This window comes from Dreissena polymorpha, chromosome 1, assembly GCF_020536995.1.
Source record: "Dreissena polymorpha isolate Duluth1 chromosome 1, UMN_Dpol_1.0, whole genome shotgun sequence".
NCBI lineage: Eukaryota > Metazoa > Mollusca > Bivalvia > Myida > Dreissenidae > Dreissena > Dreissena polymorpha.
The window spans coordinates 3,327,147-3,346,047 of NC_068355.1; the positions used below are offsets into that span (position 1 = coordinate 3,327,147).

At 33.0% G+C, this 18,901-nt stretch overlaps 2 protein-coding genes across 4 annotated transcripts in view; both read left to right on the forward strand.

Moving 5' to 3' along the window:
• Positions 1–18,901, forward strand: part of LOC127868705 (cytosolic 10-formyltetrahydrofolate dehydrogenase-like) — a 107,318-nt gene that overhangs the window by 38,120 nt on the left and 50,297 nt on the right. The gene's annotated exons all lie outside the window — the stretch shown is intronic.
• LOC127868737 (uncharacterized) lies at positions 10,056–14,019 on the forward strand. Its single transcript, XM_052410770.1, has 5 exons — positions 10,056–10,145; positions 10,966–11,076; positions 11,375–11,437; positions 11,763–11,829; positions 12,850–14,019. The coding sequence occupies exons 1-5, from the start codon at positions 10,091–10,093 to the stop codon at positions 13,286–13,288; spliced, it is 735 nt and encodes a 244-aa protein (XP_052266730.1). The 5' UTR covers positions 10,056–10,090; the 3' UTR covers positions 13,289–14,019.

Sequence of the window (18,901 nt, forward strand, 5' to 3'; positions counted from 1 at the left end):
TTGCGTTCTAGAACTAATGTTCTGGAATTGTTCCAGAACTGTTTTCTAGAATAATTCCAGACATTTGTGGAACAAGGCTTAGTTCTGAATCTGTTCCAATAATATACAAGAACATTTTTAGAACATTTCTAGAACAAAATAAGTTCAAGAAATTTCTAAAAATGTTCTAAACTGTAGTTCTAGAACACATTTAGAACTCTTTAAGAACCAGTAAGTTCTACAAACGTTCTAATGGGGAATAAGAACACATGTAGAACAGGTCTAGAATCAAAGTCTACAATTGTTCTACATATTTAAAACAAACTAGTTCAGACAATGATAATTTGACTTCTTTCAAATTATATTTCAAAACAATTTTCACATTGAAACTTTGCTTGCTGTGGTGTCTGCAAGATATTGCTGTCATATCATGAGATATATATATCATACACAAACAGAGGACTAATGTTAAGGAGGAGTGTTTGTTGATAGGTCTGGGATACTTTCATAAAACATTATGTGGGTACTCACTAGAAACGACGTTACGAGGCACTTCTAATGAGAATCCAAACATAAGCTTTTTTTTGACCAAACATTTTCTAACTAAGAACTCTGAATAAATTTAGTTCATGAACTATCAATTTATTCCTTTTCCTCATACAGACAACTATACAGTTCATTATGAAAATGTCACTTGGTTTTTATTGTTGAATGTAGCTTATATAAGTAAATTTTTGAAAAAGATGTACATACTTAAGTCTGTAATCATTACATGTTAAAAATACAACATTTACATACATTTTCAACATGTACATGACTTGTTGAAAATGATTGACTATTTATTTTTAATGAAAGTAACAAACACAATATATGAAATGACTTTGCTTATTTATGACTGAATTTTTTTAATTTCTGAATGCTAAATGTTTAAATGAATAACAAAAATGGACTGTACAAAAATATGCTATAAAACTGTTACATTTTATACAAATATCTTTTCTTAATCAAAAGTTATGTAGAAAACAACAGAATTTTCCTTGCATCAGTTCTGCGAATCATGATTTAAATCTATATATATATATATATATATATATATGCATTAGGAAAATCATTAAAATACAGGATATTAAAATCTTAATAACTTTTGAACCAGAAAAGCTATTTTAAGATTTTGATCAGTTATGATAAGTTCTGAATGAGAAGAATATGATTTTGTTATAAAATACAAAATACATGTAAGGTCAGTAATAGCTCTGGGCAGATACATTTTGAAAAGATAGTCAAAAAGGAGTAATCAAACATCAAAGTTATTTCTCCTTTGCTAAAATATTTGTTTCATTTCTTACAAAACTGAAAACTGTGGAAAGTGATTTAATCTTGATGCAAGACTGTTCATTTCAAAATGGCATGACCATGTGCACTAGGCATCAAAGCAACATATTCTTCTTCAGGTGTGGAATTTACACTAATATTTATATAAACTAATGTATCTATCAAGTGTTCTGCAGGTACAATTTCCACAAGGTTAGTAGCTCTAACTTTTGTAAGATGACTATTCATGTTTTCAGAGTTATATTTCTTTATAACAGCATAAACTAAATTGTTGTCTTTGCAATAAATAAAGTATTCAAGGCTACCAACTGATGTTGAACTACTATCGTAAAGCACAATGTAGCAAATTCTTCTCTGCATCCTTCCATATCTCCTGGATGAAAACTGTTTTCCATGAACACGAATACGGTCGGCGATTTTCATTTCTCTCACAGATTCAGGGATGCAATTTGATAGAGCTCGAACAATATCTTCATTCAATTCATGTTCATCCAAACTCTTGATTATTCCACATATGTCACAGTTATGTGCCTTTTCACTTAACTTCCAAAGAGAAGATGATGTTGATTCAATACCCTTTTGTCTCAAATTTGACTCTGTATGTTTGTATTTCATTATTTGCTTCATTACATTACCAGTGCCATGAGCAGCTTGCAGAATTGTAGAATTTGCATCCTCAAAAGGAAAGGTACTCCAAGCCCACAGAGGACCCCATAATGAAACATACCAAACTAAATGAGAACAAGCATTATGCACATTTAGACCACAGGATCCAGCAGAATACAACTTTGCAAAATCTGCATGAAATGTATTGAGTAATGCAGCAGCTTTCTGTAATTGAGCTGTAGATATACTGTCCCCTAAAAGTATGTAAACAGCTTGAGACAAGCATGCAAAATGCTCTAAAAATCTGTCAGGCAAGATGCCAGATAACGAAGGGATAGCATAGAATAAAAGCCATGCTTGTAATTCTGTGGCTTTTAAGCTTAGGAAGTGTTTTTCTAAATCCCGAGGCAATCTTTCAATACTTTGTGGTGGTTTGATATTCTGCAAACGTTGGGATACCACTTTTATATGCTTTCCAATGAAATAGTCCTTGCCACTTTCACTTGATGAAAACCACTTCTTTAATAATGTATTTGTTATACCCAGAAGAATGCCATGCATGTAGTCAGGAACAGTCCCTGTAACAAGATCATAGGACTGTATTGCAAGCATTCCAGAAACACCTTTAAAACCCTTAACTCTTTTTTTGATACTTGCAATTTTCATTTGCTCTGCAACTTCTTGATGATTTCTGATTTTTGCCTTTTCAGTTTCCTCTTTGTGTGGAAAAAACCTTGCGTTTCCTTTCCCTTGTTTTACAACAACTCCTGGTTCTTCACATGCTATACAACTTTCTGCTCCATTAAAGTATGTCATGTTTAGCAAGCTTGCCTTGGCAGGTAAATCAAAAACTCCACAAATAATCGCCAGTTTAACAACAATTACTTCATGTTCAACTACAAGTTCCAAACCTTTTGTGTACATGTTCTCCAATTCTGCGCCTACATGTTCCATAAAAATTTGAAATGGTGGCTTTCCTTTTCCTTGCCAAATTCCTAGAAGTAACACATTTTCCCTAGCAAACCTATGTTTTGGACTAAGTTCATTAATTGCTATAAAAATTGGCCACAATTCAACTTTTGATGATGAGAACAGATTAATTCCATCAGTATTTAATATAGCAGTTAAATTATAATTTAATCCAATACTTGCAAGAAAACCACCAGGTCTTAGAAGTTTCCTGTACTCTGACCCATCTGTTATATCAGTAAGAACAGCATCATCCTTCCTGTCATTTATTTGGCTTTTACACTGTCTTATTTCCTGTAATATACCAGGAGTTTTCAGAAGACTTTTGAGCTGAGCTTGAATATCTGCCAGTATGAAAGACTTTCGTGGCTGTCTTCGACTGCTGTTTTGAAGTGATAGTGATCGCTTGTAACGAATACCATCACAGTTATCCCCATTACATTTAAATTCATTGGGATCTTCAGGAAAATCAGAGTTGCATTTTTCACAATAGTGCACTTCTTTCAAAAAATAACTATTATCAGCATTAACTACACTATAAATATAGTCTAAATCTAAAACTTTCACTTCTTCTGAAGATGGGAACAAGCTTCTCATTGTTGCTAAAATATCTTTGGAAGCACTAACAGACAAATTGTGCTTTTGAAAACAAGAAAGAATCTTGAGAGCCTGCCTTTCATTTTCTAACAGAGGCACACTGACAGTTGTCAAGTTTGACTTGCTGTATACATTATAAGAACTTGAATCACTGTCACATTCTGATACATTATGATCTGATGAAGAGTTTGATTGAAATGAATCTGAATAACTGTCACAACTAGAGATATCATAATCTGAAGAAGAGTTCCAGTCACTGTTATATTCTGAGGCATCATGTTCCAAAGAACAGTTTGATAAAGAAGCATCTGAATCATGGTCAATATAGTCATGTTCTGACAACATGTCTAAACTGTCCGCAGCTTCATTTGACATACTAGTACTTGGATTATTCTTATAGTTTAAACTCGTATTTGTCTCAACAGTTGACATATTCAAATATGAACTTGGCAAATCTTCAGGGTCTAAGTTCACTTGAGCTTTTGCAGCAAATTCTGTCTGTATTTCAATATCTCTAGATGTAGCCATGTCTGAAAAGGATAATAAATTTGGTTTACAGATGGAATGTATCATTTTCAAAGATTAAAGAGAAATTCAATAGTATAAACCTATGTTAGCGTTTCCGATCGCCAAAATCGCCAAAGGTGATTGAATCTTTCAGCTGGCGATTAAAGTTTAAAATGTGAATGAAAATGGCGATTGCAAAAAGCCCTGATATTTCTCTATAAGTATATAATATTCACTACTTTTAAAGAGAACTCGGTACCGATTTCCACATGTAATCGCCATAAAAGCTCCAGGTGGTAATAGATAGTCCACTGATAAGAGATAACCGGATGCCCTTATCGTATATTCAAGCCACATAACACAGTCATGTATGCTGACAGATGCATCACGGAAAATTTTCGGGTAACTTTCCAGTTGCCAAACTGTGATATGTAACGTCCAATCGGTTACGAGAATGTTTATGGAGGCGGAGTTATATAGCGATTATTATTTTTGATTGACGTCGGTCACAGAGTAAGCGTTTATCGCAGGTTTATTAACATTGAATCACAGTTGTAGCATTAATACGTGATATAAAACCGGTAAATAAAGCAGTACATTAAAGGCGGTTTCGGGCATCATCATCACACCTATTTACCGTACTGTAAACAATCATTAATTATGAGAAGTTAATTGCAATTGGTGAGCAGTGTAAATTTACTTGTGTAAAGTTGTGAAAAAAAAAACCCGTTAATAATTTGATGCGGTAACAAATTTAATCCAGTGCATGTATATTTTATCATGTCTATTTGTAGAACTGATTTACACCGTTTTTCTACAGCCACGTGATAATAACTAGGTATTCACTATGCATTAATACCGGTATGCCATGTAGAACCCGTGTTATAAGAAAGAGCGCGAAATTATTGCTGTCGTTCTACGCATGCAAAGCATGCTTTTTAAAAAAAACAGAAGATGTGTATCTAAATATAGCCGTGCCGCTCAGTACATGCAGTATTTAAGACTTACAAATGTACCGGTACGTTTGAATAAATTATATATTGCAACTATGGAAAAATATGTCCATTCAAGAATACATTGCAGTAAATATATTTTTCAAGAATCAAGAAGCACCGGACTACGGCAAAAATTATTGGGAGAAAGGGGGGGGCAAATAGGAGTTACGCAAGACCCACCCAATCAAAGACCGGGGCATATCTGAAAGTTCTAACATTGTATACCGCTTATGCCAGTGCATGAAAATAAAAATAAATGAAAAATAAAAACATGAAATTATTTGATTACACGTAACAAATAATGTATTTAAATGCTAAATGCGACTTCATTGATAATTTAATACAGACATTATTGATACCTATAGATTCGTGATAATGATTATGTTGTTCATTGAGCAAATAAGGTTATAATGTGGGTCGTCATCGTAGTGCTGAAATTTGGCTACTAATTTTTTTCCTTAGCGCCAACCTAGGTATTAACTAAGTGGATTGATAAATTACTTGGAGTTTGCTGGAAGGTCTCTGGTGCAACTGATTTGGAGGCCTGTAAATCAGACGAAGCAGTCTGCTGCTCTGTTGAATTTCCTGAAAATAACAGAAAAAAATATGTATCAAATATTTTATCTTCCTGTTAAAGTTTTCAGTTTGCCTATTGGCCCAGGTGAGCTTAACATGTCCATGGACATTTTCAATGTAAAAATTGTTACAAAAATAATATACTCAGGGTGTTCAATGCTCTCATCGCAGACCTAGACAGTAGACACTAACAGATCAAGGTGAGCAAAACAAGCTCCTAGTAGGCTCATGTTTATACATGTACATGCATAAAGACCCTTAAGTCTTGTAGCCACAGTACAGAAGGTGTATTTTATCTCAAAAGATCACTGCAAGCTTATTTGTTCAAGCATCTTTATTGATTTTTTATGAAGGGGCTGTAATAAGTAAACAATAGGTCAACTCAAACTTAGCCCGGTTATCATATTATGGGGTTTGTGATTGCTTTTCATTCCACCTATACTGTCAGCTCTCTACAGTAAAGATGGTTGATAACACAGCAGGTTACAATTTAACAAAAAACCTAGGGATGATTGCGACCAAGTTTCATCAAGCTGTTTCAGAGAAGATTGTTTTAAAAGTTCATGTCTATAACGCATGCCAATTAATGGTAAAACAAGCAAATTCGTTGAATTGATATCCCCCGCCATTATACTTCTGGACACAAGATATGGCTCCGGACACAAAAAAAGCATGTTTTCAAAATACAAAGGGCCATAACTCCGTTAATATTCGATGGTGTACAATGCCATTTGGAGTGCATCATCCTCTTATCCATATATATACTCATACCAAGTTTCAATGAAATCTGCCAAAACAATTCCAAGATATGGCTCCGGACACAAAAGTGCCGGAAGGACGGACGGAAAGACATACGGACAGACAACGCCAAAACAATATCCCTTCGCCTATGGCGGGGGATAACAAATTTAGGCCATGTGAGGTAAAATGTTTAAAATTTACCTTCTGCACTGTAATCAAGCTGCTGGCAATATGCAAGTGATCTTTTAGCCCTTCCTTCATTATTATTCTGTCTTTTCCATCTGTACAATGTTGACAATGGTACAGAAGCAGACTCATCTTGAAGATATAGTTTCTTTTCCCTCTTTACTGGGGCTACAATAGGTAAAACAAGAAAGTGACAATAAACATGGTCTATTAGGTAAACCACCTACCCAGCTTGGTCATTGTCATTGACGCAAAAACCCATTGAATAATCTAGAATTTAATACCACTATGGGTCCCTGAACTCGCAGATTTAAGACCAATGAGTCCCAGGCCAAAATTATTGAGTCCACCTTGAAAAAGAACGAGTCCCAAATTTTGAAAGATACCAAGTCGTGAAGAAAATGACTATATAAAGTATATTTTGCATTAAACTTTTTAAAATCTCAAAAACAGTGAATTTTGGAACCAAAACATAAATTCAGAGTTATTACTATCGTGTTTGCCTTCACATAAGTTATAAACTTGTCTGTAACATGAATGTTACCTGTTACAACATTTCAACTGGATTCAAGTCGTGATAATATTTAACGTCCGAATTACGAGCTTGATATTATTGTTAACGTCCGAATTGCGAGCCATTTACCTACCGTTATTTAAGTTTAGAGTTGTTTGTTTTGGATTAGCTTCAACACCTTATTTCCGGGCATTATTTCTATATTATTTATGACGAAGTTACGAAAGGTTAGAGCAGGCTATCCGGGGACTCGAGAAAATATCATAACAAACTCAATTAAAAGGTCGATTCTTATTGGTTCGTATACAGCAGCGACTCGACTAGAGCCAATCAAAAGACTTGTTGCATTTTTCAGCGTTCATCCCTACACTTTTGACTCGTACCCAAGATGGTTCGTATTTATCGTGATTCGCGTATGCGTTAAAGGATTCGATTCAGCAATGCGTCCGAGTGGATGCACACATTTCAAAACTATGCGTCTATTTCGATATTTCTGCGTCTTAGACGAGGGACGCTCGGCTTGATTATTCACTAAAATCGATGAAATTTAAGAAAACTTGCATTAATCAGGGGCCATAAAATTAACGATAAATGACAAATAACGTAACAATCTTAACCAAGATCATATCAAACGTCTAGGGTTAAATGTAGCCGATCTGGTTTGGGACTAAAACGTCAACAAATCGTATTCAATATGGCATCGTAAACCGTGAAAAAGTTCTTACTCATTTCGTGTAAAATGTGTAGGTGTGACAATATCCTCTGCTTGGAAGATAGAGATTTGTTGCAGATCAAACAGACAAATTTGCCATCAGCTTTACGGAAATGTTTGTACTTATTTGAACTAGCCATAGTCCTGGCACAAACTAGCCTCTAAACCTATAAGTTCGTGCACATTAAACTTTAATTTGTTTTGTGGAAATCTGCTTGCGACTGCATGTGCTTGCGACTGCATACGAAGATGACGTCATCCCCGGTTTTTATTCTTAAAATAAATCGATATTAATTTCCCGAAATTAAAACGGTGTTGTTTTTCATTTATATTTTTAATTATTTTTTAACTTGTACTATCGAGAAACAATCATTAATAAATAAATAAATATGATAAAACATACAACCGTAAATGTTAGGTCAAAAGCCATTGGTCTGTTGTTGTCAGCATTCTATCCGAGATGTCGATTGGTCCAATCGACTAACCACGCCGCCAGTTTTTTAAAATGGAGGAAAAAAGGCGTTTTGCTATCGTCCATTGGGAAGATAAATTAACAAGTGTAATCAACTTAGAAGATATCAAACACCCGAAGAAGCCTTTTACTGACTATCGTGATGGGGACTACGTGGTGGCATTATTCCATAAAAAGGCTTTCAAAGCCAGGCTTTCGCAGATCAGTGGTAAGTGCATTGTCCAAATGCATCAACGTGTCAAATCAGCGCGATTTACAATAAATAAATAAAAATCCACCGAATGTAACTATATTGTAACAAATTATGAAACTAAAATATATTCATATTATGGCTTGTTGTATGAACGACCGAAATGTCTGGTTTTTTTTTAGAAATTCATTTAAGAAATGTGTTTACAAGACTGAATGTCCTGTAAAATTTCCAAATTTCACAGGACATATTTGAAATCTGCTAGTGATTATTGGATAATCAATATGCTTCAAACCAGGTTATTTACTAATTTCATGACTGTAGTACAATTATTTGTTTGCAGACAACAAGTCGGACCTGATGGCTGAGAAAAACAAAAATGACGAATTTCCACTACAATTTACTTATGAAGAACACGATACTCATGATAAAAAAGGTGGGTTTTGAAATTAAGACATGCAATCTAGACCTAACGAGTACCATAAATCTATATCTATATTTGGAACAACGGTAAGGAAAATAGCCTCAAAGTAACAAATTCCATTTTTAGAGCCATTAAATATTGCATTGTACATGTAGTATATCAGTAATTTTGCGCAATGTTTTTAATAAAAACCTGAGATGTGTGGTAAACACATTTGTAATATGAAATTTATATGAGTGACAAGCATATCGGATAAATGACGATGTGTCAGATCATTTCAGATTTTGAGCAATAAGTATGAGCGCATGAATTTGGATATATTTTATTCTCACCAAAAATTTGTCAAGTTATCAACGGCTATAATGTTCTGATTTTTTTTAAAGAAAAATCAACATTGCCAGTATTTTCAGTTGTACCGAATAACTGCAGTGCCTTCACGGCTTCAGGAATTTTCTACAACAGTATGTAGAAAGACATTTTTTGAAAGATATTTGCATGCCTTGTACATAAATTTTAAACAATTTGTCATTATCGCTTATTTCAGCCAATTCAGGAGACACACATTTGGCCTCAAAGAAGACCAGCATTCGAAAGATTGATGATGTTGTTGATGTGAGTTATAATGTAGAACCAAGTGTGGAAACAACCATATCAGGTAAATATATACATGCTGAGTAAAAAAATATGATCTGAAGCTTATTATTTATTTTAATATTCCTTGTCTGCAGGAAATGCTTAAAGCCTTTGCCTAAAAGTTGCATTAACACAAAACATTTTTATGCCCACCTTCAAAGAAGGGTATATTGTTTTTGGCCTGCCTGTCTGTCCCAAAACAATATTGAAGATAGCAACTTCATATTTGGCATGCATGTGTATCTCATGGAGCTGCCCATTTCGAGTGGTTTACGGTCAAATATATGGGGGTGGGCATAGTGTTTCACAAACACATAAATTTTTATCTTTCTTTAATTTTATTCTTGTTTTTTACTGGAGCTTTTTAGATCCAATGTTTACATTTATCAATATAAATCATTTAATGACAAACTTCAAATATGACAAAATCTGTGAAAAGGCCCCTTTAAGGTAGTAGGGGACTAATGGTCATTATCACAAGTGTGTTTTATTTTGTTCTCATCATAATCATATATTAATAAGACATTATGAATACATTTTTTTTTATCATTAATGTGTTTATATTTTTGTAATATTAAATTATGCTGTCACATGTTTTGGTAGTTTTCCATTGTTGCAGGGCCCCCCATTGGAGTCCCACCCCCAGGTCTACATCATATGACACAACACTCCAGTCCTAGGATGACACCACACCCTAGACCTGGAATGACAGGTTGATATTCAAATTAAGTGTAAATCGATATAATTTTGTACAGCCTGATTACTTCATACAGAGGTGTAAGTAGATTAAATGTATGCCTTGAAGTAAAGTGCACTGACAGCACCATATTTGAGAAGAGTAATGTTTGGGTAAATTATACGTCTTAACACTTTACCCCAAAGCAAAGTGAAAATGGCTATGTGAAAACAGTATAAATCCAAAACAGTCTGAGAGTAACTCACAGTCTGTTCAGGTTATAACATGGTTTGAGGTCACTAGGTCAAATGTAAAGGTCACTGTGACCTTTACATTCAAACAGTTATGCTTTTATGTAGTGACAAAGTTACAGTTGGAGGCATTTGTGTGGTGTGGACACATCTATTGTTAAATTTGGTTTGATCTTTAAGTAGTTTATTGGAATTTCAACCAACTCTACATCTTTTCTGGAACAACCTGCGGCAGAAAATGTAGGGTAGTCTTAAGAGTGTATGTTAACCCTTACAGTGCGGGAACCGAATTTTGAAGGCCTTTGAAAACAGTTTGGATCCAGATGAGACGCCACAGAACGTGGCGTCTCATCAGGATCCAAACTGTTTGCTATTCTGATAATATTCTTTGAAAATAAATCGAAGAAAATGCTAATTTTAGAAATTCAGCAGACAACATTTTAGCAGACGACAAATTTCCCAGCATGCAAAGGGTTAAGCACGAGATGATTTTCAATTACAACTGCAAACTGCAAACATTGAAGCACTAACAAGATTTTTGTAGATCATTTGTCCATGGCATAAACATGAATTTTAAGCAATGTTGTAATTATTTTTTCTTTCAGCATACTTAGGAGACACGACACAGATGATTACAAAGACGACGAGCATCAGTACACCAACAATTAGTGATGAAAACAATAATGGAACGTTTGGTGTGAAAAGGACCCTATCAGGTAAACTTATACTGATGGTTAAACCTCTTTGAACCAGAAGTTTCTTTGGCTGCAGGACTTGCTTGCCCTAAAAGTTGCTAAACACAACTGTGATATGATTGTATATTTGTAGATTTTGTCTAATATAGGGAAGGCATACAATTAGGGTTAACCAATTTTGTTCAAATTATTCCCCTTGGGTCAAAATTGGCTACGCCCCGGGGTCACCTGTTTTACATCGTCATATATATAAAATCTTCAAAAATATTGTCCCTCTGGGTAGAGCTCTTGTGAGCATATTGTTTTATTAATATTTCAGGCAAGTGTTCTGAAGCAAGTGAAAGCCAGTCGAATATGAAGAAAACAAGGACAGACACTGAAGGTGTGTGTAGTTTTGGTTGTAGGTCTTATATTTAAAAAAAGTTTCAGTCTGCCTTGTCATTAGATCATGCATGCCATTGCCGATGATAAGTCACAGTCATCCATAAATGTTAACAATTTAGATATCTTTACTGAAACCTAGTTCTGCTTGCCTGTGTGTCAGGTGGGATTTTCTCGGGGTACTCCCACAATGAAAGAGTGGTTTGTGACTGATATGGGGGAAGACAGTGTTTTCGCTGAAAACAACCTTTATTTTGGTCTTTTAAATCTACAATAGTTTCATATTTTAGTTTGAAAATTTGATGTTTTATATTAATCCATTTCAGCAAGCACCACTTCTGGTTCACAAGTCGAGACAACAGTCCATATGTCATCCATCAGCTCCCAATCTTGGTGAATATCTAATGCATCATTAGTTGATAATTCTGGATTGTTATTATACCCTCCCCGCACAGATATAGGGGAGGGGGTATATAGTAATGAAGTGTGCATTAGTAACCGCAACTCCTAAACGAGTCTATGAATTTCAAATAAACTTTAACAGACTGCTTCTAAACTAGCTTTAAGGGACCTTTGATAATCCTGAGCTATTCCTTTATCAAGGCCTCTGTCGTCAATCCATCCATGAACCTGTAGGTTCTCATTGCGATAACTGCAACAGATTTTGTTTGATTACAATGAAACTTGGTCAGTTCAAACGAATGGTCTTGGAGTGAGCTCAAATTTTAGTGTTCTAATGGGTCACGGGCAATTCACAAGAGCTAAAAATAGAAAAAATGCTTTTTGCTCTCTAACTTACAAAATGAAAACAGTGTGTAGGCAAAAAAAAGTAAGACTTAAGTTTAATTTTACTTAATTATGCCCCCCTTCAAAGAATTGGGGGTATATTGCTTTGCTGAATGTCGGTCGGTTTGTCGGTAGACCAGTTCGTTTCCAATCAATAACTCGTCAACTAATTAACAAATTGGCTTGATACTTCCCATGTTCATTGGCCTTGGACAGTAGATGACCCCTATTGAAATCTGGGTCACTAGTTCAAAGGTCAAGGTCACTATCACAATAAGTAAAAATCTTTTCTGATCTATAACTGGTCAACAAATCGACATATTGGCTTGATACTAAACATGTCATTGGCCTTAGAGAGTAAATGACCCCTAATGAAATTGGGGTCACTAGGTCATAGGTCACTATCACAATAAGTGTGAAAATCATTACCGATCAATAACTTGTCAACGAATAAACATATTGGCTTGATACTTCACATGTGCATTGGCCTTGGACAGTAGATGACCCCTATTGAAATTGGGGTCACTAAGTCAAAGGTCAAGGTCACTGTGTCATAGCCCAGTGTTTTTTTTTTAGGGCAATAGTCTCTGACTGTGGAGCTCTTGTTCAGTAATGTTTTTCTTCCAGTTACAGAAAATTGGAAAAAAAAATTGCCGACCTGGAGAAGGAGACGCACAAACTGAAGAAAAGAGTTAAAGATTTAGAGCAAAGAGCAAGTACTTCTTCCTGTGTGGAATCCACTCCAGCAGACACAATTGAAGACCAAGATAAGCAGTTGAAAGCCTTACTTGCCTTAGTAGCCCATTTGCCGAGCAACACAGAAAGGGACACTAATATTATTATAAGGAGATTATCATTACATGTATTTTCAAAAGACGAACTAGTCACCTGCACAAGGACAGGGAAAAAAACTGTAAAGGCGGGAGAAGCTCCAAAACCGGCACTTAATTCTCAAAAAATGGAATTGTTAGAAAAAGCGGTCTTTACAAAATGTCCACAAATGATGTTAGATGCTTTCCGCAAAAAGTTTGACAATGTGCTCAAAATGGAACGCAGAATAAAATAAGTGTTTTATTCTGCATTCCATTTTGAGCACAAACTGTTTATGGGGCATTTTATTGTTGCATTTGCAGTGTTCCCCAGAAAATAACATTTCTTGTTTGTTTTTAAAAAAGGGTCTTAATCTGGTGTTTTATTCTGTGTTCCATTTTGAGCACAAACTGTTTAGATGGCATTTAATTGTTTTACCCCTACAAACCAAGTTTAGGGGGGTATATAGGAGTGAACTTGTCTGTCGGTCGGTCGGTCTGTCTGTATTATGTGTCCGCTCTCTAATAATTCAAGTTGTTTTCATCCGATCTTCACCAAACTTGGTAAGAAGTTGTATCTGGAAGATGTCTAGGTCAAGTTCGAATATGGGTCATGCCGGGTCAAAAACTAGGTCACGGGGTCACTTAGTGCGATTTAAACATTCAGCATGTTGTCCGCTCTCTAATTCGAGTAGTTTTCATCAGAGCTTCACCAAACTTGGTCAGAAGTTATATTTATATGATGTCTAGGAAAAGTTCAAACATGGGTCATGGCAGGTCAAAAACTAGGTCACATGGTCACTTAGTGCGTTTTAAACATTGAGCAGGTGTGCGCTGTTTTTTGTGAAGACAACATGCAAAATATTCTGTGTCAATGGGGTGGTGGGGGTATTTGTCACGTCTGTGAAGCTCTAGTTGCATTTGCAGTGTTCCCCACCAATAACATTCTTGTTTGTTTTGTGATTTGCATAATAAAATGACAACTCAATATTCTTTTTGTATTTTAGAGCATTCCATGGGACAGGTTGTGAGTGGAACAAAGTCCTAGAACTGTTCAAGGGCATTTTCAGAACTTTTCTAGAACGTTTGTTCCAGACCTATTTGAAGCAATTCTTCGAAACTGTTCTAAAACATTTCTAGAATTGTACTGGAACACACCGGCTAGAACTGTTCTGTAATCATACTGAAAATGTTCTAGAATTATTCTGGAACAGTTGTTGAACGTTAAATGAGAAAAAATTTCTAGAACAATTCTATAACAGTTCTGGAAATTTATTCAAGAAAAATTCTGGAATAGTTCCAGAACGATAGTTCAAGAATTGTTCTAGAACAGTTGTTGAACGTTAAATGAGAAAAATTTCTAGAACAATTCTATAACAGTTCTGGAAATTTATTCAAGAAAAATTCTGGAATAGTTCTAGAACGATAGTTCAAGAATTGTTCTAGAACAAACCTTCAGAACTGTTTCAGAACAAATTGTTCTAGAAAAAATTCTCATTTAACGTTCAACAACTGTTCTAAATCGTTCTAGAGCATTTTAAGGATGATTCTAGAACACTTCTAGTCATTAGTTCCAGTACAATTCTAGAAATGTTTTAGAACAGTTCTAAAAATCTTCGCAGGGGTAGTATACAGTGCTATAATTGAAATATTAGCATCGTACATACATGGATATAGAAGCAAAATGAGCCACAAAATTTATGAATATTACCCTTTTCTCTAAAGAGAAGAAGAGCACAAAGGGTTTTATAAAAAAATATATATAAAAAAAAAATATATATATATATATATATATATACACATACATATATATATATATATATATATATATATATATATATATATATATATATATATATATATATATATATATATATATATATATATTAGCATCGTAAATATATGGATATAGACCCAAAATGGGACAACAGATGTATGTATGCTTCTCTTGTGCCTTTAACAAAAAAGGAATAACCCCCCCCCCCCCAAAAGAAAAAAACAACGGTGGAAGGCAATATATTCGACAACGGTTTTAAAGAATAGTGCTCGCAAATACACCACACTATAATAAAGAGAAAACATATGTATATATTGTGATGTATATATTTACTATTATTGTTTGAATTCTTATTTATTATTTTACAGTTTGATTATTATTTTTATTTGAATACTTATTTATTATTTTACACTTGAATAACACTATTTAAATATATATGCAAAAATACAATATATAAACATTGTGATCTAAATTAATTTTTGTTGTATATATCACTATAATATAATATGTCTATTTAGTGTAACATGTATATGATATTTATAAATATTTTTATTTATTGCTTATAGTTGATGTTCTCTATAAAGTTTTTTTTTACAATTTAATTACACTATACAAAAGCATACAGAAATACAACATATAAACATTGTGATCTAGATTAATTTTTGTTGTATATATCACTGTAAAATAATAAGTCTATTTAGTGAAACATGTTTATGATATTTATAAATATTATTATTTATTGCTTATAGTTGATGTTCTCTATATAGTTTTATTATTTTACAGTTTAATTACACTATTACATATATTATACAAAATACACTATGTAACCATCGCGAGCTTGATGTATCATTGGTGTAGCTATCAGTATACAATAATTAGTAAACTAAATGTAACATTTATATAATATTTATAAATATTATTATTTATTGCTCTATTATGTTCTCTATATAGTTTTCTCTGATGTAAGCACTTTACATAAGAAGTTGTTAACAATAAATATTATCAAACGTATTATTACTTATTTTGTCATGTTATGCTAATGCCCAATACAAAAACGTTGATTTTGTTAACTGCTTATTATTGTAATATTTATTTACGTGAAATCAATATTTATCATTTATGCTATTCTTTGTTGACCTTGTCTATAAAAAGGTGACAACACAAAAGAAATGCGTTTATTTCGTGAACCTATTTAACCGCTTCTGAAAATTATGATGATACGAGAGCTGTTATAATTACATCCATTTATAAGTTCTGTTACGCATGATAGCACAGTTTAAATCATTCACAAGTCTATACTGTTCAGTGATAGATAATGACGGCACTGACAGTCGTTATTTTGTTGTTCGTTTTGGCCAGGGCAGGTCTAGCCAGGTCTGATAGTCCTCATAGTGGACGCGGGTGACCTGTTCCTGTGTGTTTTTGAAGAAGATAACCCCATTACGGGTCCATACACTGGACACTTCGTCAGACATTTTTGAAAAATAGAGAAGAGCTATTCATCCTACACAATAGGTTAAGCGTAATGGAGTTATGGGTCAGATGAGTACTCTGTATGCAAAAATTCATGTCCCAAGTCTCAGCAATGGATGTTTCATAAACAATACATTGTATTATGCTTAACAAAATCATACGTGAGAACGTATTTTTTTCTCTATGCAACCATATATAGATTAAAAGGAGACAACAAAAAAACATTATATGTACAAAAACAATACCTGACAATTAAGTCAGACAGCCTAAGCATGGATTAGCTCTATAAACACATTTTATACAATTTGTGACAATGTATAGCTATATCGACATAAAATATACAGCTGGAAAACATACCGAGTGTTAATACAAGAAAATGAACTAAATCATCTATATTATTACAATATGCAGTGCATTGCATAAATTTAGTTCACGTCTTATTATATTAACAGTGATTAAATGAATAAGGATTAAAAATGGAAGGTTTTGTGGATTGTAATAAATTCTTACAATTATATCCTATAAAGGAATTATATTTGATAAAAATTAATTCCAGATTTAGTGCAGTGTCAAGATTCTCTTATCTTTTAAATTAACTAGAATTTCAGTTTGCACTGCACTGCGCATATTTACACATCTTTATCGTTAGTGTTTCAAACGATACCGCGGAAGGCTATGCATTGATAAATGTTTACTAGGACATGCACTATAAATGAAATAATAGCATCGTAAATACATACATACATGAATATAGAGGCAACATATATTATCATTGTAGATAAATGGGTATAGAAGCAAAGCGAGACAACAAATTTATGTGTTTCCTTTTTGCCTTTAATAGATTGGAACAATACAGAAACAAAAAAAGGCGGAAGGCAATATATTGCGCAACTTACTGATAGTGCTGCCAAAACAAATTCAGTAAATATGAAAATAGAAAGGTGCATCACAAATATACCACTTTACGTTTGTTGAAAATGCAATGTATTTGACAACTGTTTGTGAGGATAGTGTAGTCCGAACATACACAATACAGGAAAATATGTACAAGTAACTACACAATTTAGTACGAATGGTACTTAATAAAGGGCTTGTATAGAAAACACAGTATGTGCGGATCCCCGTGGGAATGAATCTTCCAATAGAAGAAACTTATGGAGATACTACACATTGTTAAATATGCTATATCATTTTCCTTAGTTGCTCTCTTTTGCGAAAATGAAAAAAAGAGATGCGGTTTAGGAATTTAACACACGTAACATTGAGAGATATATTTAAGAGAAAGTTGGAAACATTGCATGAAACAATTCTGCCCTAAAAAAATAGACACATAGGTATAAATGTAATTGCAACAACAAATAATTGCATGCTTCACGTTCGATCTTTTTACAAACAATACCGTGAAAAGGCAGTATATTGACACATATTTGCAAGAATAGTATACAGTGCTATAATTGAAATATTAGCATCGTACATACATGGATATAGAAGCAAAATGAGCCACAAAATTTATGAATATTACCCTTTTCTCTAAAGAGAAGAAGAGCACAAAGGGTTTTATAAAAAAATATATATAAAAAAATATTTATATATATATATATATATATATATATACACATACATACATATATATATATAATTATATATATATATATATATATATATATACATATATATATATATATATATATATATATATATATATATAGATATATATATATATATATATATATATATTAGCATCGTAAATATATGGATATAGACCCAAAATGGGACAACAGATGTATGTATGCTTCTCTTGTGGCCTTTAACAAAAAGGAATAACCCCCCCCCCCCCCCCCCCCCCCAAAAGAAAAAAACAACGGTGGAAGGCAATATATTCGACAACGGTTTAAAGAATAGTGCTCGCAAATACACCACACTATAATAAAGAGAAAACATATGTATATATTGTGATGTATATATTTACTATTATTGTTTGAATTCTTATTTATTATTTTACAGTTTGATTATTATTTTTATTTGAATACTTATTTATTATTTTACACTTGAATAACACTATTTAAATATATATGCAAAATACAATATATAAACATTGTGATCTAAATTAATTTTTGTTGTATATATCACTATAATATAATATGTCTATTTAGTGTAACATGTATATGATATTTATAAATATTTTTATTTATTGCTTATAGTTGATGTTCTCTATAAAGTTTTTTTTACAATTTAATTACACTATACAAAAGCATACAGAAATACAACATATAAACATTGTGATCTAGATTAATTTTTGTTGTATATATCACTGTAAAATAATAAGTCTATTTAGTGAAACATGTTTATGATATTTATAAATATTATTATTTATTGCTTATAGTTGATGTTCTCTATATAGTTCTCTATATAGTTTTATTATTTTACAGTTTAATTACACTATTACATATATTATACAAAATACACTATGTAACCATCGCGAGCTTGATGTATCATTGGTGTAGCTATCAGTATACAATAATTAGTAAACTAAATGTAACATTTATATAATATTTATAAATATTATTATTTATTGCTCTATTATGTTCTCTATATAGTTTTCTCTGATGTAAGCACTTTA

Excerpts from the sequence above, each read along its gene's own strand:
- LOC127868737 (XM_052410770.1), top strand. The coding sequence starts at position 10,091 with ATGACACAACACTCCAGTCCTAGGATGACACCACACCCTAGACCTGGA. Across the intron at positions 10,146-10,965 it reads CCCTAGACCTGGAATGACAG|CATACTTAGGAGACACGACA; the intron begins GTTGATATTCAA and ends TTTTTCTTTCAG. Across the intron at positions 11,830-12,849 it reads TCCATCAGCTCCCAATCTTG|TTACAGAAAATTGGAAAAAA; the intron begins GTGAATATCTAA and ends TTTTTCTTCCAG.